The 23,035-nt window shown below is 45.0% G+C and overlaps 1 protein-coding gene across 1 annotated transcript; it reads left to right on the top strand.

Annotated features, from left to right (window-relative positions):
• Positions 1-3,768: 3,768 nt before the first annotated feature.
• Positions 3,769-22,628, top strand: ppp1r14bb (protein phosphatase 1, regulatory (inhibitor) subunit 14Bb). Its single transcript, XM_034556725.1, has 4 exons — positions 3,769-4,543; positions 19,130-19,213; positions 19,315-19,347; positions 19,479-22,628. Exons 1-4 carry the CDS (start codon positions 4,343-4,345, stop codon positions 19,545-19,547), a joined length of 387 nt encoding a protein of 128 aa, XP_034412616.1. The 5' UTR covers positions 3,769-4,342; the 3' UTR covers positions 19,548-22,628.
• The last annotated feature ends 407 nt before the right edge of the window (positions 22,629-23,035 follow it).

Raw genomic sequence — 23,035 nt, 5'->3', positions numbered from 1 at the left:
CCTACCTGTCTGTGTGTATGCACAGCTGACAATCACAGCGATGCGTGTGAAGTTTTGCTCAATCCGCCTAAAACCATTGTGTTTACAATAGCACTTTATAAAGAAAATATGCTGCAGCAAGAACACTGATTGGGATTCCAAAAAAGGAGAATCGGTGCATGAAAGTCAATATACCATGTTGGATTGTTGGATTAAAATTATTTCGCAGTACAATTCCACAGTGTCGTCGTATGCTTGTGTATTGGTGTTATCATCATCATGTGATATATGTCAATCAATTATTGAAAAGAAAATTCCACTTGATGTCGAAAATTCCTCCCAACTCTAGGTGAGTTGATGTGACTTGGTATAGGTCTCCTGGGGAGTAGTTGACCCCTGACCTCCTTGTGGAAGAAGGCTTAAAATAATATAATGTGTTTAGAATAAACCAAGTGTAGCCTTGTTATTCCTGAGTAGCTGCAATGAATGGCCAGAAACACAGTGAATACAAATTAACTCACGTATGGATTACTGAATGGGCCTCCCAGGCCCAGGGGCTAAAAGTGTAAGCCCCCCCCCCCCCCCCCCCCCCCCCCCGACCTTCAGCTACAAAATGTCACTCAATGACACACATTAACAATCAGGAAGAGATCTCAAATTGACTACAGAGAATCATAAAACGACAGGAGACGCATGTCTGTGCCCAGGGGCCCTTTGTCACATGATCCTCCCATGAATGTACTGGGAGGAGACGGCTCAACAGTCCCCCCCTGTGGGTGGATGACTTCCTAGACTCCTGGCTCCTGCCTTCCTGAGAGCAGTCCTCCAATTGAAGCCCCAGGAGTCCATATAAATAAAATCAATCAATAGCAGGGGAACGTCTGGTTTGCAGTGACATGCCATGGGCTGTATGGGCTGATAGATAGATAGATAGATAGATAGATAGATAGATAGATAGATAGATAGATAGATAGATAGATAGATAGATAGATAGATAGATAGATAGATAGATAGATAGATAGATAGATAGATAGATAGATAGATAGATAGATAGATAGATAGATAGATAGATAGATATAGATAGATAGATAGATAGATAGATAGATAGATATATAGATAGATAGATAGATAGATAGATAGATAGATAGATAGATAGATAGATAGATAGATAGATAGATAGATAGATAGATAGATAGATAGATAGATAGATACTTTATTCATCCCCAGGGGGTAATTTGTTGGAAGCAGCAGCAAACATGTTTACAATATATGCAATACAATAAGATAAAATAGCAGGGCATATTACATTCAAGAATTTAATAAAGTAATTTAAGTAAAAAGTAAATAAAAGTAAATAATAAATAAAAAGATTAAAAAGAACAAAAGTTTTAAATTCACCATTGTAAATGTACTCATCAGATTGCAGTTTAATAATAAAAAACTTTTTTAAATTTATTTGAGCTTTATTTGGCATTTTCTCCCACCTGTGCATTATATTTTATTTTATTTTATTTTGTTTATAATTGTAAACATGTTTGCTGCTGCTCCACGAAATTTCTCCCTGGGGATAAATAAAGTAATATCTTATCTTATAATATCGGGTACGAGCCTTGTACCTTGTCACTCTCCCCCCAAGGCCGCAGCAGTTTCAATGTGGCATGCAAACATTATACTGACTTCCTCTCTGGAGGTCTGTGTATGTTTTACAGGAAGTGGAAAGACACAAATATCATAAACCGCTTAGGTCACCACAACTATTTTGCGTATGCCTTTTCTTCGTTTACCTGGTGACCCATTGTGTGGTTTTTTTCCACAATAGTGCACTGCATGCATACACAGCAAAATCAGCAGTGTTAATTCAACACCAATAGAGTTAAATTCAACACTTTGAAAGTGTCTATATTGGTCCACCCTATTTTGAGTTAAAACTACACTTTTAAAAGTGTTAAATGTTCAACACTGTGATAGAGTTGAAGCAACTCTCTCAATAGTTGACTATCTGTATATTCTGTTTTAACACCGACTAGAGTTGCTGAGCTATGTAACACTATAGAGGATTTAAAATGAAACTCTGTATTTTACTCTTGTAGAGTTGATTTATATATTTTTGTAAACACTGTAGGGATTTATAATCCCTAATGCTATATACATGATACAATTTTACTTTTGAATTCAGTATATTCCTAGTACTTAATTACAAAGAAGAAAATCATCAATACAAAAGTTATTTTCAAGCCCACCACAAACATAGCATTTGCATTACAATAACATTTCTTAAGTGGCCGCCTCAATAGCACAGGTCACACAAAACAATAGCACGGGTCACACAACATGGCAATGTGGCACAATATATATTTTTGTCATCCATCTCATTAGATAACTGTTTATCATAGGGTTTATAATAAACCAACTCATCAATAGAAATAACAGAAAATGAATCATCCCTCTCCTTGATCCCGCCTCTTTCAAACATGCAGACTTCTGGGGGAATGGGTAACACTAGCTGTAGTGTAAAATCAACACTGTAGAGTTGTTTGCAGAATATGACATTTGACTCCCTGTATTAACACCAACTCTTTTTGAAGAATAACTCTCTTGGGGTTGATTAACACTAAAGCTGAGTTGAAATAACTCTATATTGTAACACTCAACCCTAACACTGAAAATCCAACACTTTTGATTTTGCTGTGTATGTGCGTGAAGTGCACGTTGGAGTTACCGTGTGTGTACGAGTGTGTGTTGGCCTGTCTGTGCTTACTCAACTGTAAGTTTCAGACATGCTCACTGAATAATTCAGTTGTTTTTTTTAAAGTCTAGTTACCATGGTTGTCTGAAACGGTTAGGACACACACACACACACACACACACACACACACACACACACACACACTCTCACACACACACACCAATATGAGCATGTTGACAGATGTGAACACCCATACACACGACAAAGGAGCGAGAGAGACAGACAGACATTGTGAATTCTCTTTATCTCCCCCTACACTTCAATCTCCTATATTATTATTATTAAAACTCGTATTATTATCCAGCCTAGCCGGGGTGTGGGGTTCCCTGCTGTGACAACACAATGGACAGACTGTGAAAAACTGGGACTTCTTTCCTGTTAATGGAACACTTCCAGTCGTCTAAAAAAAAGGATATATATATATATATATATATATATATATATATATATATATATATATATATGTATATGTATCTGTTGAAGCTTTAGGATGAAATGTAAAAATGAAGTCCCAAAACTGAACCCCCAACTAGAAAATCCAGCTGCTTTCCACATCCAGGGTGTGACCTTGGAAGAAGAAAAACAAACATTTATCAAACATGGAATACATACAATGACAATTTATTGTACACTGAATTGTAGGCTTATCTTTTTGCATACACTGTGAAATGTAGCTGTGTAATTTTGTCTGTATACATTTCACACATTCCAGAGGAGACAAGCACAGTGTTTGAAGACGTCAAGGTTCCTAAAAGGAAACTAGCAATTAGCGCAAATACTGCACAATGCACTGCAGCTCAATGTGTCTTCTTTATGCTGGTTTGCCTCTAACGGTGAATATTCTTTTTTTTAAAGTCTGTCTTTGACGTGCATATATGATCATAACAGCGGAGCATATTCCTCCTCTCCTGCCAAGTGAATTGAACTGTGTTCAAATGAGGGAAGTGGGCTCCAAGGGGGGGTCACATGGGACAGATAAGGGGGAGGGGTATGTGAGAAAGGAAACGAGAAAAAAAGGGGGGGAGTGAACTGGTTTTCAAAGTTGGGGGAAAAGAAGACAACATTTGCCTTTTTTTGTTTCCTCCTTCTTTTTCATTTTTTTCCCCCCAGTAGCGCTACCTCGGATGCGCCTGAGTCCAGTCGGAGAGCGCGCACGCACCTCTCGTGGAGAGAGAGAGAGAGAGAGAGAGAGAGAGAGAGAGAGAGAGAGAGAGAGAGAGAGAGAGAGAGAGAGAGAGAGAGAGAGAGAGAGAGAGAGAGGCGTGTGATTTCTCTTTGTACTGAAGTAAGAGTTGAGACCGGCTCTGCTTCTGCTCACCTCTCTCTTTTTTTTATATAAGCAGAGTTTGCATGCTGTAAATAGCCCATTAAGCCGGTTCCTCTTCGCCGTCGCTCCTGTTTGTTGTGTGGACTCAGCCGATGTCCCTTTAAGCGATCTGTGGACAACAAAAGCTTCAGGTCCAACGCTGCTTCTTCTCCGGGGGATTCCAAGTCACACGTTTACCAGTCGAGCCGCTTCGACTCCTTTTTGCCGTCGCCCCTTTCACACTTCCAGATTTACGGTTTTTTAATTTTTTTTATTTAAAAAAAAAAAAAAAAAAAAAAAATTCATCGACCATGGCTGCTGTAACAAGCCCGGAGACGAGCCCTCAACCCCGGGTATATTTCCAGACGCCGGGCGGCACCACGGAGGAGCCGGAGACACCCGTTCGGAAGCAGGGGCGCGTGACCGTTAAATACGATCGCAAGGAGCTGAGGAAGAGGCTGAACCTGGAGGAGTGGATTATCAACCAGCTAACGGACCTATACGACTGTGAGGTAAAGACCCGAACCCTATAAACCCGATCTCAACAAACCGATCGAACGTATCGATCAGGCGGCTCTGCTGAGTGACAGGGCTCCGGGGATTGTCTGTCCGAGAGCGAACTGTTGATCAAGACACTTAATGGGGCCCTTTGTCGCTGCTTTTGGCCTAGCCTCGCGTGTTCAATAACCTATAGTATCTGGGCCATATGCAAGTGGGAGGATGAGGTAATGAAGATGAGTGTGAGGAAGCTGATCATGAGCTGCAAGAAACAAAGAATGCATTTCAGCTGTTTTGTAAATGTCAGATCCACAGGTAGGCTAAATGTAGCTGACACCGCTTTATTACCTTACCGTGGAATAGTTCTCTCCTCTGATTGGCTGGAGCTGTTTTTGAAGCACACCTATGAGTTCATTTAATAAAGTCTTAATAGCTCACTGGAAATCATACCTGAGTCGTTAAATACATTGACTGGGGATGTGTCAACATGGAAATTAAGAAAATAACTCTTTGTGTGACCCACTGGTGTGCATGCCCCCTCCCTCATGTCTTGTAAAGCGACAGGGAGGGGGGGGATACCTTCTTCAGGAAGGCATGAGGCAATACGGGTGCGTCTGGGTGGAGGGGTACAGTCATGCGTCCTGTCACGGGGGGGAGCTGCAGTCATGACCGAGCACAATCACACCATCACACATCAGACCGTTGGTGGTGGTGACACGCGGCTCTAATGTAACCTGATGGGCGGCTGCTGGCGTCAGTAGTTGGTAAGCTCATGTCAACTCCACTGAGCTGGTCTTAACCCACATTCTATTACGAGGAGCGCGAGGAATAGAACGACTTAACAGGATTGGACACTTCCTAGTTGGCTGCAGCTGAGACAAAATGGCAAAGAGGCTGTGAAACCACTCACACGTGTTAGCCCAAGGTCAGGCCGGTCTTTGGGGGATACAACAAGTCAACTTGTGGCAGACCGGTTGGTAAACAGCCTCTTCGGGAGGTCTGGCGGTCTCCACATTTTACGCCTGGAAGTCCAACAATCCAATCCACTGACAAACTATACCTAATCGTAACTATGTTATTCCAAACCGACGTTAAACATGAGTGTAAAGTTTCCAAACCCCCTGCTCGAGAGCCGAGGAGGGTTTGGAAACGGATACCTCCCTTATGGGAAAACCAGATTGCATTGTACTTTCATTGAGATTTTACCGGCGGTTACAGGGATATCCCGTGACACGAGGATCATAATAATAAAGTATAGCAGGGATACTACGGAGGCTCACATGCCAGCAGAGGCGATTAAATGGCCTGGAGAGGATTTTAAAATCAATGTGCTGTGATTGTGTGCCAATGATGGATTCGTATACGCTATGGATTAAAACCTAGTAATACAAAAAAAAAAGAGAGAGAGACGCGTATTTCTCTTCCTCGGAGTAGATTCATTTATTCGTTCAGCCGTCTCGCATCCATCTCTCGTTGACCACTCCACTCCACTTTGCGCAGACGGGGGTCACAAAGAGTCCAAGAAAGAGAAGAGAAAAAAAAAGCCTCACAAATGGTTGTCGCAGTGACAGCGAGAATCAATGCAATGATTTACTATTGTCAGATCACCGATACAGCAGATACCCACGAGACGGGATGCATTGATTTATTTCACGTCCCTCGTTCGTCTTTAATGACGATGCCCATTTTTTTTTGCTCTCCATCCACAGTGCACCCCCCCCCCCCCCCCTTGCTTTTCACTGTGCTGATCCCGTCTCTGCCTCGGCTGTTAGACAACAAAGAGATTAATTTACAGCCGCTTCACTGATGGAGACACATTGGGCTCGTTTAGACGGGGAGATGGAGGAGCACGTGCTGCTCCACCGTGTAACTGGAGAGGCAGCTTCAGCCGGTCAGGGAGCAGAGTGGGAGAACCCTGTTCCCTGACAAAAGACACAGAGCACGCTACTCCTCCACCTCCCTGTGTCCCTCCTAATCTTTCACTCCTTTTCCTGCCGGGTCGTGGTTTTTTGTTCTGATTCATGCCGTGATCCACATTTTCCCTCCCTCCCCCCTTTATTAATTCCCATCTCCCTTTTTTATTTCGCTCCTGTCTTGGTGGCATATTTCTGCTCAATATAAAACCGGCATGGAGTTTGTGCAACAGGGAATTCATAATGAGCTATTGTTTTGTTACTGTTTTTTGCTTTCAATGCAGGATTGTAATAATGATCTGAGCCGGGCTTTCTTATACCCATGCAGTCGCGTGTTAATGTGGCATTCGCTTTGTCGGAGGAACGCTCCTTGGTTGTGCCAGGGTGCCCAATAGAGCGGTGATTCCCAGGGCTCGTGAAGGGGTTGCTTGAGTTCATCTGATAGGGCTCTGGGGGTACATTAGAAGACAAAGGGCGAGAACCGCACTGCAACACAACCTCCAAATCCTCCAATTCCCTCTCACCTCACAGTTTATGTAATAAACTGTAAGCGGGCATTAGGTTGAAAACATAAACACGGGAGCGTTTCGATTATTTCAGGGGGTTACTGGCTGTTTAGATGCCTTTGTCTTTGTTGTCATTGCGCCGCCACTCTATTACTGGCTGTGTATATAAAGTGCTAAGTGAGTTCGGGCACACTCTGGGGAAAGAGAAATTGGAGGTTAGACTCAACTCAATTTCACACCAGCCTCCGTATCATTTCCATGGCAACTGTGCTGTTAAACATGCACATTTGTCAAAAAAGGCTTGTTCTGCCACACTATGCTTATGTTTTCTCCCGCTACTATGCCAGAGCTGACCAGTAGCTACACAGTTAACAGTGGGCCGAATGGGCGGTCCAATCCCCAAACTCCAGGGCCCTATGTGGCCACACACACACACACACACACATAAACACAGACAGGGATACGAGTGAGAACAGAGGCAGGATTGGCGAGCAGGAATGCAATGAACGGGGGAAGAGAAGGGAAAACAACTGGAGGGGATGGCAAGAGAAGAAGGAAACAGTAGGAGGAGGAGGAGGCAGGGATGTCAGAGGGGGAGAACGTGCTCTTCTAACATGCGCCCTCTGCTTTTGCTATGATATGATAGGAGCACTCATAGACGGCCGTACAGTAAAGGGAGTGTGTGTGTGTGTGTGTGTGTGAACAGATTATTTTCAGTCTGCAACAACAGCCAGTTAAAAAGGTCATTCGGGGCAAAGAAACTCCCCAAAAAACACAACACGCATCCTGGGATGTCTGTTCAAGTGAGTCATTCCGGTCGACGGACACACACGTGCACACACACACACACACACAGGACATTTGCTTAAACCTCACACTTCAAGGTCTGCATACCAATCAGTATATTTCACTCGGTGTGTAAGAGGATGACTACAAAGAGTGGTTGTTACACAGCGGGAGTGAAAGACTCCAGTGTGTCTTTGTAAACACCCCACACACACACACACACAACAGCACACACGCTCGCACACAGACATGGGCATGCACACATTGTGTCAATAGCTCACATGTGGTTCTACGGTTCTATGTGGAACAGTCCTTTTCCTGTTTGATTGGGGGGTGAGTCAGCATGCACTGTAGCCTGACCCACTGACTGACCATGTGAGCCTTTTTCTAAGATGCAGAGTGGAAAGAAAGCCGACCAAGCTGGAGAGGATATTGCGGGTGGGGGAGAGCAGGCGTGTGTGTTTTAGTCTTTTTTTGTGAGAGTGCGAGTAAGACCGGAAGGAAGTAAAGAAACGGGAGGCGAGCGGAGGCCGGGGTGAAGAAAGAGAACGAGGGGGAGAGAACAAGGGGCGTGAGTCATCCAGGGGAATGTTTAATGCGTGTTATCAAAGGAGTCACACACAATACGGTTCAGAGGACAATAAAAGACTACATCAGCACTCAACTTTCCCCAAAAAGTACAATCGATGCAGACACCTGTTGATTCTCACACACACACACACTCGAATTTCACCAAATTTGGCCGCACCATTTTTTTTTTTTAAAGTACGGTTTGCTTAATGTTAGTATAAGAGATAAAGGAATGTAATCAACACATTTGTGGCCGGTCAGACAATTGATCGGTTTGAGCTGACACGAACTCCAGTTAATCAAAATGCCCCCTTGTGGGTCATTTGTGTTGAAGCATCCTTTTAAACAAAGTAGTCTGCTTCAATTTCAAGAATGCATCAGACCGCGCGAGTCGCCATATCGTGATTTATTCTAATGCGTAAGCACGCGGGACTGTAAACAGTAATCCACAGCACCCAGTAGCACATCGTAGTGCGGATTCCTTTCCTGTTGGCGTCAGCCTCCCTGTTGTTTGTCACCACCCTTGGGCCCGCGCTGCGGTCACATGTCAGCCGGGCCCCGTGGCCTGACTGTCTCAAACCTCTCCACCATGTACAACCCTTCACTGTCATGTTTCTGATGAGCCTGTCATTCCAACCCCCCCCCCTGTAATGATCACATGGCAAGAGGGCCGCATTTGGAGACCATTAGGAAACCCAGATCTAATTGCAGGCCGTTACTTGTTTAATGTTGTGGGACAGTTTACAGACTCGAGAGCCAGTTGTTCGTACGCATCTTCCCAGCCGAACAGCTGTGTATATTGTGTGTGCCGTCTAGATCTTCGCTTCCATAAATATGACGACTGTGATGTATTATGTATGCCCCGTCGCCGTCCTGCTTCTTCTTTTCAAAAGACGAGCACTCTTCAAAGTCCTATTCACTGTCCTTTGATGCATTTTAAGACAGCTGAAAGCTCCAGCAGCCTGAGGACGTTTCTTTTAAAAGTGATAACGGGTATAATAGTGACATCGTTTTGGTACGCAGGCCAGTGTTATGACCTATACGTGGCTCCAGGGTGTCGTAGCTGTAATGATACTTTTTAAATGATAGGAATATGAGATTTTTGTGATTTTTCTTTTGATTGGCTTCCATGTCGAAATAATGAAACAAGCCGTTGTCCCAATATGTAAGCAACAAGAGTTGGCAGCAGCCTCGGTGGGGAGTAGTTCCACTTTCATCATGAGGTCTCTTTGTAAGTAAAGCCAACCGCCTGCAGGTTGAGTGAGGTAGCACAGAGCCACTCAGGAGGGTATTTTAGTCCCATCATATGGCTTCATTCACTTTCTCTAATTGTGCATATGTATTTTATTTATTGCAGCTTTTTGTACGACTGTACCGGAGCTGTGCGAGACGCGTGTCCCGTTTTGATGCTGTGTATTTTAGAGAAGTTGAGAGGGACTTTTTGATGTTATTGTCGCTCTCGTAGCTGTGCGGTGGGCAGACGGAGGGGTTTACGGCACTCAGACACCGATTATTGGGTTCGAGCCCCGGTGCCATGTTGGCCCCCCCGCATGTCCTCCCGTGACGTCGCCGCTGTGTGGAACCGAACTCGGTATCGCAGCGCGGATTCTGGTACGACTGATGAAACCGCTCTGGTCGAAAATGGCTTCGGGAAGATGGATGAAAGATGTGTGGACAGATGGGCAGACAGCTGGTCGGCACATAGACAAATAATTCAATTTGAATAATCTTTTTAATAGATGGGCCGTAGAGATGATAGTCAAAGTGATAAATGAGGCAGAGGAATAATGTTAACAGTCCCTTCTGTTGTTTACTATAATATATCAAAATAATGATTTATGTAGTTTGATATTGTTTAGTATCAATACGATTGTTTCAGCTTTTCATACTAATTGTAGTAACAACAACAAGTAATAAACTTGTGTCTCAAAGTTAGTTTTGAGACACAAGTTTATTTTTAAGGAAGGAACAACCATATTTGGGCAAATAGTCTGATTTAAGAAATGACTGACTCCTCAGGAAGGGACTCTGGCTTTTACTGAGTCATTCGTCTCTTTTCTTTCTGATTATAAAATCTTTATAATATTTTGTGTGGATTATCACTGCAATCCATTGACAGTCGGATTCTGTAAATGCGATTAAAACCCCTAAAACAACATTTAATCCTGCGACTGCACACACTTCAGAGGAGAGTAAATGAATTAACCGGCTGCTAAAAGAATAAACCAGTTAGTGAATGATGAATTATGATGTTGGGACGTCCACTTTCTCATCAGCGTTGTTGTTGTTTGTCTTGTTTCGTTGTCTGCTTTTGGTTTCGAGGCGATAATCTGTAACTGACCCAATATGGAATTGAACCGAAGCCTTTACCTCCTAAAGTGTCGCCAGTGTTCAAGAAGTCGGCGGTTGTGTTGACGATTGATCTTTATTAAAAAAACTATAATGTTCTCTAATCCCTTTAGAAATCCACAGGGATTACGTCTCAATAGTGGCAGAATGAATTAAAAGCTTCCGCAAATAAAAATGTCAGCAAAGTGGGTAAAAATGAATATTTTGCTAGAACTCAAACCAGTGTGTAGGACCGCCTAAACACTCCTGCCTGAAACTGCCAGAACGACAGCGTAAGTCATTCGTGGGAAAAGAACAAATGGATGCCAATAGTGACTTAATGATAATCGGCTGTAATCCTTTGCATGCATTCTTAATTTAATCTGCACGTAATCTCATGTTTCAATCCAATTGTAGTGGTAATGTAGAGGAGGTTAGGGTTAGTGTGTGTGTGTGTGTGGCCTTCCTCTTACTCTTTTTGTTTGTTCCCATTTAGCGATCGGTGGTAGAACGGGAAAAAAATCAATTTAGTGCACCTCGGGCCTACTTTTTCCCGGCATTCCCGAGACGCACACGCGTCGATATCGGCCTGCGTGTGAATCTGTGGAGCGCCACGATCTGGACGCAGAGTGGAGGTGGAGGGTGAAAGTGGGCACTCGAGATGCGGCCTGCGTCGCGTATCTCAGATGAATGCACGAGGCATTTTGTAATTTGAGTGGGCTGAAGAGGGAGAGAGAGAGGGATAGAGGGAGAGAGAGAGAGAGAGAGAGAGAGAGAGAGAGAGAGAGAGAGAGAGAAGCTGCATTTGTTTCTACAAATAATTAAAAGCGGCATGGAATTTTAAATTAAAAGATGAAAAGTTAGCAGCCAAAGGTTGTCCAAAACGTGCCGCTGTAGCAAATGGACAACAATATGTTGCTTTAAATTGGACTTTTGTCCGCTTGGTGAAAGATGCCCCCCCCCCAGTGACAATCTGTTGCCCTCGTGTCGTCGTTAGCCGTCACCGCTCGGTTGCCAGTACAAGTCTCCCCGAGGCTGGTCGTGACCCCGAGGGACCAGCCGGAGTGTTTCCCCCCCCCGAGAGGCTGCAGCACAGACGGGTCCGGTCAACACGCAGGAACCACTGAACCGCTCAGTCGAGCCAGACGAGCCCGTGTGAGATGCATTCAGCCGCACTGCGAGCAGAGAGGACTTTGGGCATCTTTTGGAGGGCCCGAGGTCGGGTGACCATCAGCACTTAGCCTCTCCGAATAGATTTCTAGCAAATACGTGTGTGCGCATGTGTGTGTGTTCTGGGTGCTCACCTTACCATTTTCCTTCTTTACAATATATATATATATATATTTCAACTCTACGAGTGCTGTATACAGTGTTTCTTGTGTAAGAACTACTAAAACTACTGTGCTTTCGTCTTAATTATAGTGATTAATGTTTCCTGGCATCATATAAATTTGCGTTCTGTGTTCTGGGAGCCTGTTTGGTTTGGCTCTCTACTATCTGAAGCAACCCACCCACACACATACACACACACACACACACACACACACTGGGACACGATGGCATGCTCACGTCCCAGTGTGCCTCTGGAGGCTCTGGTTCCTTTTACTTTACGTGACAGAGCTGTTTTAGACAGCATGAAGGCTGCAGAGTCCAAACACACGGAGGCTCTGGTAGGGTGTGCTCAACGTGTGGTTCAGATGGGGTTTTTAATAGAACAAAAAACACGTAGGAGCTGCGTGTGCTTGGCTCTCCTTCCACAGAGGTGCATGTAGGTGCATGTATGACTGATGATGAAACGGTTTAGTCCCGTCTCCTTCCTGGCTGCAGGCAGGCTGAAAAGAGGTCGGTTCAGTTCAACTGTTTTGCCTGCGGCTCTGTCTCTCTGTTTTTCACAAGATTCAAAACAGGACATGAAATTCTTCCTGGGAGGAAGTACATTCAACTGATTAGACGTGCAATAGAGATGATAATCAGCCACACACACACACACACACACACACACACACACACACACACACACACAATAACACACCCATGTGATGTTACATGCCCACTGCAGACTGGATTAAGTACATTGCATTGTATTGATTATGGATTGTTTTGCAGCGGTTTATAGTTTATGGCTGTGTGTAAGGCCACATATTCATTTAAGCACCACTTACATTAATTGTGTACACACACACACACACACACTTCCCGTCAACTCTGTCCTCCTCAACAGTTTCCCACAGATATCGCTCGACCTCCCCTCCCCCTCGCTATCTCACCATGTTCGCGCGGCCTGACAGGAAGTAGCTGGGTGCTCTGGTGTTTTAACCCCTTCTTCGCAATAAGAGAAGAACCGATCCTATATCTTTATTCTCTGGGGTCACGACGCTTCGTGAGCCCGCCTGGTTCTGGGAGGAAGGAAAGGGGAGGACAACAATGTCTGTTATTCAAAGAGCTGCAGATCCCTGATAAGCTATCGGGTGAGGGGGACAGAAAGAAGACGGAAAGCAGCAGCAGGCGATGACTGACACGATGCACCCTCGTCGATCCCCTTGTGTCCCCCCCCCCACCCCACCCCCAAGTCCCCCACAGCGGTGGCCCAAACGCTATGAACTGCTCTGTGATTTATGGGAGAGCAGCGGTGAGGGGTAATGCCAACCAGACAGGAAGGGCATCAAAAGAGACCTAAAGATAAAGACAGGGGGCGGGAGCATGGCAGGAAGTGGGTTCATGACATGCATTTATTGTGTGAGTGTGTGTGTGTGTGTGTGCGCCTTGAGATGGCTTGCGGGCAAATTTGCAGCTCAGTTTCGACTTTGAATATCAGTTATTTTGACAATAAAGGGCTTCGGCCACTTAGTCATATTATTAGGTAACATACCTCCGACAATAGCACGCCCATGACCGTGCACAGGTGTTGCCTGCAGGTATTTTTACATCATCGTTCCGCACATCCTCAACTTCTCCATAGTTTTAGGTTCCTGTATAGTTTTAATGGTTTAGTCTAATAATTGATGTCTCAATCCGTCTGTTTATTTAACAAACAGGCCTGCGCATGCATAAGGCGTGGGAATTTGAAGGTGTGCTCATCTGCGAGCCTTTGTGAGCTACAGTTGCCTTTTTTTAAATTTTTTTAAAGTGCCCCTGCAACCCCTTAGTCAAATATAATGATGTGAATCTTTGCAGGCGCACGTTTCATCCGTAAGCCAATGGTGTTGAACTTGAGCAATGCACGGACATGTTTTCCGTCCTCTGCACCTCTTCTCTCGCCCTCCTCGTCTTTGTCCGTCCTTCAGCGCGCCACTTGTGACGCCTCTCACCGATAATTCCCCCTTTTCACAATCGCTACTACTAATTACCATAGCTAAGATTTGTAAGTGTCGAGAAAGACCTCGATAGATTTATAGCTCTGGCTTTTTTTTCCGTTTTGTCCATCGGCATGCTGCCTTTTTGAGGGCGGTTGTGTTGTCTGCAACTTGTCGTTGTCGGCTTTCACACTTATTTTCTACCTGTGTCAGGGTGCCAAGTCGACCGGCACGGGGGTAATCGTTTTAATGGAGCACACACACGCACACGCACACACACACACACACACACACACACACACACACACTCACACTCACACATACTCCCCCACTCGGTTATGCAAACACGTCTAAACACTCTGCAAAAGCACTTTCCGCGCTTGGACTGACCTCAATGCGGTTCAGACAGTGCAGATGGAATTGTAAAGGAAAAGGCACAGTCGTGTTGGTGCAGCATGCAGTTTATTAGCGCAAATTGGTTCCATGTAGATCACACGTCGACCGCTCGCGTCTCCAATCCGTGTTTTGTTTCTCCACAGCGATTCGATGAAACGTGTTTACAGGCAAAGAACATACAAGATAGGCAGTGAAATGTTGCATAAAAGGAGTCTGGTTGATTCAGTCAAAACAAGGAACTTGGAGTGAGTGGCGACATTGTTCAGCGCCACGCGCCCTACTTTTGCTACTCCTTCCTCCATCCTGCTTGCTCCAGCCAGCCATCACTTTAGTCTGTGATGGCTGGCTGGAGCCCCCCCCCCTTCATCCCTGCATTGTATCAAGCCAAAACAAACATTGTTGTTTTGGCCATCCTGAAGTCTGACTATTTTTAACCTGGTCTGCTCCTGCAGCAGGAAAAGCAAAAGTGTCCGTTTATCACTCGTCATCCAGCTTTTGGTAAAGATGAGCCTCCTCACATTTGAATCCCTTTCTTCTACGTGGTCTCCCTCTGGCTCTCTGAATCTTACACCGTCTCCACAGATCCCATCACAGGAAACAGCTATGTAGTGCGTTATCACTGGAAGACCTGCAGTGTAATCCTTGCAGGTGGCCTGTGTGACCTACTTACACACGATGCTTCTTACACTTTAACGCCATTGGCTTATATCCGCCCTAATACACTTAATACGTCCCTGTATCTTCTTTTTATTAGCCGTGTGTCTATTGCGCTCATTGCTCTGATATTCACACCGTCCTATCTGCTATTTCTCTAGTGGCTGTTTCTCAGCTCACATCCCATTTTTTTTTTTTTATATCAGCATAGTTCATCTTTCACTGTGTGTAGCCTGTAACCGCATTATGTGTGTCTCGCATTTAAATCGCAGTTTTTAAAACATCTGATTGGAAGTCGGAGTGCTGTGAAATCAAGTCATTGTTCTCTATCTTCATTTCTCCTTTCCAGAGATATTTTACAGAAGCCACGATGGGCCTTTTTGCTGTGATACGAGGGCGCTGACCTACTTGTGTGTGTGTGTAGCTTAAGTTTTGTCCTGTGAGGAAGCTGTATCTGGATGTTGCCCCCCCCCCCATGTGAGAGGAGTAGTTCTATGCCCACATATACGCTCTCATACTGTCACATCTCATCCTGCTCCGTCCTGCAGGCAGCCTCCAGACAGACACGTGTTGGCACGTGAATCATATTCGCAAAGCTTGTCGGGGAAAGAGTCAAATTAAATTCAAAGAGCACAAATACAAATGGGTCTACATGCCAGTTTATAGTAGCAGTTTGTTTCCCAGAGGACGCTGGTGTTCAATACGACAAGATGAAACTGTGAAAAGGTATTTACAGCGAGGGGAAATACACACACGGTACAGTCACATTCACGTCCGTGATAGAATCAGAAGTTGTTGAAATATCAGGAATGATGCACAGAAATGACAGTCAAGATTTTAAATAAGTGTGGGAATTATTGCATGGACCTTTTTTTGGTTCTTCCAATACTGTTGGCCTTTTGTTTGGTAGTCTAGAGTAAGTATATCAATAACATAAATGGATTATCCATCCCTTTGCTGCTCATATGATGGCTCCGTTATGAATAAACCCTTTTACAGCCGACCTCACCAAAACGCACGCTGGCCAACGGACGTAGCGTCCGTCCAGACGAGACGGCGAGCGTTAAACATTGAATGCGTGGCGTAATTTGAAGCATCGAGCGACTTGTTTGCTCGTGAGTTATCGCTAGCGTAACCCCCCCCCCCCCCCCCACCAAATCCATGTGCATATATGGCCACTACATACTGGGCCACTCGCTGATGTCCTCGACCCCACTCGCTAACTCGCTACGTCTTTGGTGGTTAGCGACCTCGAGCCTTCGCACTTCGTCGTTTCCTGTGGAAGATTTGGAGACATCTCTTTCTTTTTTAAATGAGTGTTGCTCATTCCTCCAGTTTCACCAACTGGTTCCTGGTTGATGCACCGCTGTATTTTACCGGCCCCCCGCCCGAGGCGTGTGCCAATACCTTGTAGGCACCTTTCAGTCCAGATCACATCTGCAGCCAACAGTAAAAACCCCCTCGGGCCTCCAGACTAGTTCAGTAAGTCCGTCTGGAGGATTGTTGTGGAAATCCTCCCTCGTGATTCCCTGCTTTCTTTGTGTCTCCTCTCTGAAGCCTGTCTTCCGGGCCTTTTTCAACATCCCTCCCTCCCTGCTCTCCCCCCCCACACACTCCTCAGCTGCTCCCTCTTCTCGATCTGCTCCCTAACCTCTTACCTTCCTTCCTCTTTCCCGTTCCCCTCCCCCCTCTTTCAGATTTAACAAAGTCTGTCTCTCAAATCATTTTTCAAGTGAGCTGTATTAAATGTGTCGCTCACGCCTTTCAGGATCAATCGGTGCGTTACAGTCACCGTGTGAGTATACGCCACGTACGAGACACGGAAAAGAAATGAAATGCTGTTCGTAATTAGAAAATAAAGAATGGTTAGGAAGTTAAGAAATGATTTTCTCTTTTAATCTTGAGCGAGCGGTTCCTTATCTCGTCGTCTCCTTCGTCTCCTTTGTCTCCTTTGTGTCCTCGCCTCGCTCAGGTTTTCTGTCCTAGCTTTCTTTACTGCCTGGAGTAGCAGCACATGGAGCCCACATGTTGTGCAGATCAGTCTTTGTGTCAGACTTCACTCCCTGTGTGTGTCTGTGTGTGTGTGTGTAACAGACAGTGTCAATATGTCTGCAGTGTAAGCATGTGTGCACCTTTGTGTCCGTCTTTCAGAGCTTAAATTTGGAAATTCTTTAAGAGACCAGCTTATGTGTCTGTGTGTGAAGAAGTGCGTTAATAGTGTAATGTGTGTGTATGTCGGTGTTTTTGCACTTTTTCACATGTGTGTTGTGGCAACTTGCTTGTGAGTCTATGTGTGCGTGTGTGTGTGTGTGTGTGTGTGTGTTTTTTACCCTGCTGACAGTAAGTCTGGCTGTCACCTCCAGTCTCTATCTCAGACACACAGGCTGTCCTGCTCAGAACTAAATCCTAGTACCCCGCCTTTCTCACACACACACACACACACACATGGATTAAAGAATTATAAAATGAGCATTAATACGCTGGATAAAGTGTGTGTGTGTGTGTGTGTGAGAGAGAGAGAGAGAGAGAGAGAGAGAGAGAGAGAGAGAGAGAGAGAGAGAGAGAGAGAGAGAGAGAGAGAGAGAGAGAGAGAGAGAGAGAGAGAGAGAGAGAGAGAGAGAGAGAGAGAGAGAGAGAGAGAGAGAGAGAGAGAGAGAGAGAGAGAGAGAGAGAGAGAGAGAGAGAGAGAGAGAGAGAGAGAGAGAGAGAGAGAGAGAGAGAGAGAGAGAGAGAGAGAGAGAGAGAGAGAGAGAGAGAGAGAGAGAGAGAGAGAGAGAGAGAGAGAGAGAGAGAGAGAGAGAGAGAGAGAGAGAGAGAGAGAGAGAGAGAGAGAGAGAGAGAGAGAGAGAGAGAGTGTGTGGTGTGTAACAGAAAGGATGTGTGTGATGTTGAGGACTTGTCACTTGGAAAAAAAAAGTGCCATTCGGTTAATAATATGACACACAAATGTGCACACACAGCATTTGGTGTGTGTGTGTGTGTGTGTGTGTGTGTGTGTGTGTGTGTGTGTGTGTGTGTGTGTGTGTGTGTGTGTTGGAGTAGGGGACAGTTGGGCAGGTGCAGAGACAGCTGGTGTGGGCAACTCTAACCGAGGGGGAGGACGAGAGTGAGGGAGAGACTCCTAGAGAATGACATGAATGTAGGGTGGCAATTGAGAAGCAAAAGAGGGGGAAACGAGTGTTTGTTTCAGAGTGTGTGTGTGTGTGTGTGTGTGCGTTGCTGCCAGTGGTTGAACCGCTTTGATAGCACACACTGAGCTAGTGTGCTTGAGTGAGACAGATGGAGAAAGAGAGAAAGAGAGGCAGACTAGCGAAGCACTTTCCACAGAGCGACATGATGAATCCGAAGAAAAAGTATTGATTGGCTTCAGGGAGGAGGCGCGAGAAATGGAGAGAGAAAGGAACAAAGATGAACTCACAGCGAACTCAGCTTCTACTTTGACTCATTTACTGAGCCAAACATCTCTAAGCAAGAGGCCAAGGTGCTCTCGGCCTCCACATTGGAGGTCAGCTTATCGGTGTCAGGCGCTCATTTTCTTATTGCAGCTATATTTCTGTTTCAAGGTGGTTTACAAGCCAAATTCGGAGCGGATAAAGTTATTCTCTAAAGTTTCTAAACATCAACGATGACTCAAAAGAGCCCATTTTGGCTTCCAGGACGTGGCAGCTCACGGGCCAGCTCTGTCACACACGTGCTGCGGATATGGTGTCCACGCAATAGTTTCATAGTTTTCAATAGATTCCAATCGCCGGCTGACATTTGCCATTGATTTTTTTTTTCTACTTTGATTTATGTTCCTCGTACGGGTGTGTAAATGAGTCGAATGTGTGTCAGTATTGGACTATCTCCGTTTCTTTGTCTCTCCTCTCTGTCGTGTGCAACGCGGCGATGGTCATGGAGGGACGTCGCCCTCTAGTGTTCAGACGTGGACACTCATCGGCCACTTAGCACCACGTCAGTCACAGACGGGCCAGCAGCGCCGGCCTATTTGCAGACAAGCCACAGAACATAAACACAGGGGGAAGAAACCCTCACCCACCCTGCTATCCTTAGTCCATGTGTCCAATGAAAAGAGGTTGACGTGTCTGTGTGTGTGTGTGTGTGTGTGTGTGTGTGTTAACCTTTTCTTTTTCACTTTATGCCACGTGCTACAGGAGGAGGCCATCCCAGAGCTTGAGATAGATGTGGACGAGCTGCTGGATATGCCCAGTGACGTTGAGCGAGGAGCGAGGGTCAAGGTAGGAAACGGATCCAGCAGGGACACACACACACACACACACACAGTGCACAAGACACGATATATATTCAGATATTCAGACTGTCTTTTATTGTTTTACAGGACTTAGTGGTTGACTGTTTTAAACCGACTGAGGTAAGAAGTATTTACATGTAGTTGTAATCTCTCTCCCATCCTCCTACCCCCTGACACGTTAGCCCCAGATCACTTTTTTTTTCCTTCTGAATTCCCTATATGTGTGTTTTGTCCCTCCTGTCTCCCCGTAGGTCTTCGTCTCAGAGCTACTCGACAAGATCCGAGGCATGCAGAAGCTCTCTACGCCTCAGAAGAAATGATGGCGTCCTTCCTCTTCCTCCTCCACCCTCCCCCCCCGCCAACCTCATCCCTACGTCCTCCCACCTCAGCCCTCACCTCTCGTCTTCCTGCCGTGCTTTCCATCTTTCCATTTTGATGTCGGTCTTCTTCCGTTGAGTATTTTCTTGAAATACTTTGACTAAACCGCGTTTCCTCTTTTCATCACACCCTCCGCCTCCGAACCCTCTTCCTGTTATCCTCCTGGATCCAGTCTCCATAATTTGCTCTCGACCTTCCGCGAAGAAGAGAAAGTAAACGACGCATAATAGTGAGCAGGGGGGGGGGAAACAACAACAAGGGATTCATTGGTCTTTATCCAGGCAATCTCCTTCCGTCTCTCTTTCACTCCTGCTCCTCCTTCGCCCTTTGTTTGGCTTCACTCCTCTTCCTCATCCCTCCCTCATCCCACCCTCCATCTGTCTTGTGAGGAAGAGGAAGAGGAGCAGAGACGAGACGAGGCCCATAATTACTCGAGAGCGGGGCGGCTGCGAAGAGCAACGAGAGTCCGCAACCGCCAAGAGAAGAGTGGGAGGGCGAACGACGAAGACGGAACAGCCAATCAGCTTGAAGCAGGGCCTAATCATTGCGTTTTTTTTGTCCCTCCCGATGAGATACCTTATTTAGTTATTTGCGAGGGGTTTAAACCTGTAAAACGATCCAGCAGCCAACCTTTTTTGGATACTTTCTAGTTCAGTTTGAGGGCATGGGGACATTCACTTGACTTTAGTTTTCTTTGTAACTTTTTTAGTCAGTAGAGTTAGACATTTGCTACAGTGGTGCAGTTAAAGACTGTCTTTCTTCTTTTTTGTGTGTGTGTGTGTGTGTGTGGATCTGTGGACAAATCTGCACTATGTCATTTTGGGAAGAAAATCTTAACCCCTGACCACGGAGAATCTTGTGCGCTATATCTTTAGTCCAACAAAAAGGGAACATTTGATCCCTGGAAATAGTGGTTGAACCTTAAAAAAAGGTCGCTGGCTGCCTGTTGTGGTCGTACGGTCCAACCAATAGACTAACATTCTCCCCGTGAGGCTAGAGTAGAAGTAGGTCATGTTAGGTCGGGTGTGCTTGTATAGAAATCCAATTATTGGGGGAAACTTGTGTGTTTTTTCTTTCCTCAAATGCATAGTGCAGTCGTAAGAGTGGTTCTTTAGAAGCCTGTGCTGTCCAGCCTGCACACGCATGTGTACGTGTGCGTGTTGCTAAATGCTACGTGTGCGTGTTGCTACATAATGTACAGCAACATTCATGATAGGAGGGGTTTTCCTGGCCTGTATATTCTGCTGTTCTGGTGGACAAATTCGATTTTTTAGTATAGGACTGGTTCCTGTTTGGTTTTTCTGAATGCATTTTGTCACACACACACACACACACACACACACACACACACACACACACACACATGCGCGCTGACAGGTCGACAAGGGGACCCAGAACAAAGCTGCCTTGTTTTTTTTAATTATTTTTTTTTGTTTCATAGCCCCTTTTGTGTCCTTTTCACACTTCTCTCCTTTTATGTTAGGAATGATTCGGTCCACCACATAGTTTAGTGAGACGTCAGCTCAGAGCAGTCACACATGGGAACTGGAGCTCCGTGTTGGTGGCGAGACTTTGTAACGTCCTCTGCCTGTCGATAGACCCACCAATGAGACGTCTGAATGGGAGGGATGGAGGCCACTGTTTTACACTGAAGCTGTCAAAAAAGCTCCTTTTCTTCTTTCTCTCTCTCTCTCTCAATCACACACACACACACACACACACACACACACACACACACACACACACACACACACACACACACACACACACACACAGGCAGGCCAGCCCTGGGGCGGAGAAAACGGAAACGTATTAGCAAACACAGCTGCCTCTCACGCAGATGTGCGCACACACACACACACACACACACACACACACCAAGTGCTTAGAGAGAAAAGGGGACAGAGAGAGAGAGACAGACAGGTGTCACGAGATCTGTGTTTCCCCCGCTGCAGCTGCCAATCATCTCTGAGAATAAGACAGCTGTGTCTCATTCTGAGCCAATCGGATCGGAGACTGAAGCCAACAGGCCTATTGGAGGAGCAGCAGCGTTTGCTGTGATTCCTGTGACCAATTGTGAAAGCAGACCTGTCTGTCTCTTGCTCTGTCACTGCCAACACACACACACACACACACACACGCACACACACACACACTGGCCCATTTCTATCTTGCTGCTCTGTCTTTTCAACCCGGCATCCCCTCTCTCCTCCTCCCTCCCTCCCTCCTTTCTTCAGTTTCCTTCTTCTTTTTTTTTAAAAACAGATGTTGCCTTAGGTATTATTTATGTTACACAAACCAAATAAACGGGAGACATTCATTTTTTTTAAAAGGTTACGCAAACTGCTGAACACGCACGCGTGTTACGGAGCAGAACTGCATTGTGTGGAGAACCTTGGATCTTCTGTCGCTCCTTTTCTTTCTTTTTTTTTGGAAAAACAAAATGAGATTCTGTAGTTTTTTTGTTGTTTTTTTTAGAAGTGAGTGTTTAATACTTGATACAGTGATTTTAATTAGATGAAATAATGTTCTTTACATTTACTATTTGAATACCGGTCTGTTTTTATTGTGCTCTTGACACTTCTTGATGCTCGGCCTTGGATTACCACGTAGTAGAACCATAAATCCATTCAGAATCACTGTGGTGCGATTGCTTTTGCCTTCCTGGTGGATCATGTCTGCTTTTTTGGAGGCATCGGATTGTACCAGGCAAGCTCAATCAATAGGTGAATTTGAGTGGATTTTAATTCCTAAATCCGGGTTTGGATTATATCTTCTTAGACTGTTATTGAGAAGTCTGTTTTTTTACTGTTGGCGAAAAAATTGCAAAACATATATATATACTGATTTATCATAATCAAGGCTAAATACAAGAGCCATGCGCATTGAAGGAACGGAGATGTTTTTTGGACAATGATTCGATTAAACCAACAAACAAATGTAGCAATATCAACAACAGGTCTTGTTTTTGCCCAATTTTGTTACACTTTTATGCAACTTTAATAAAAACATGTAAAATGGAATTGCTTGTCTTTGTTTATTGTGTTTGTCAATTATCTGCCTCAGAAGAGCCTTATACGGTATATGATTATAAAACGGCACATTATTTATGATGGCTTGTATTTTGTTCGATCAAGCATCTAAATAGGATGTTTCTGAGTGTGTGATGTATTCTTATGTAAAGATTTATTTTGAATTGAACCATTTCCAGACCTTTTTCATGGGAGACATTTTTTCAACCCAGCCACATACAATGTCTTCCATTGTTGTTGGAAGACATTTTAGCATAACAGTTCAATCATAGATGCAATTAATAACTTTAACATTGTCTGTGTTCCATTAAATGTATCTGAAACTCTAGCATACACACTATGAAGAAATGGAGTGCAGACATAATTAATGTTATTAGGTCCACCTGCAGTTGTACTGC

Source organism: Cyclopterus lumpus, chromosome 18 (genome assembly GCF_009769545.1).
Source record: "Cyclopterus lumpus isolate fCycLum1 chromosome 18, fCycLum1.pri, whole genome shotgun sequence".
NCBI lineage: Eukaryota > Metazoa > Chordata > Actinopteri > Perciformes > Cyclopteridae > Cyclopterus > Cyclopterus lumpus.
Note: the sequence above shows the minus strand (reverse complement) of the source record. Positions and strands in the feature narration are given on the sequence as shown.

Excerpts from the sequence above, each read along its gene's own strand:
- ppp1r14bb (XM_034556725.1), top strand. The coding sequence starts at position 4,343 with ATGGCTGCTGTAACAAGCCCGGAGACGAGCCCTCAACCCCGGGTATAT. Across the intron at positions 4,544-19,129 it reads CGGACCTATACGACTGTGAG|GAGGAGGCCATCCCAGAGCT; the intron begins GTAAAGACCCGA and ends CACGTGCTACAG. Across the intron at positions 19,348-19,478 it reads ACTGTTTTAAACCGACTGAG|GTCTTCGTCTCAGAGCTACT; the intron begins GTAAGAAGTATT and ends GTCTCCCCGTAG.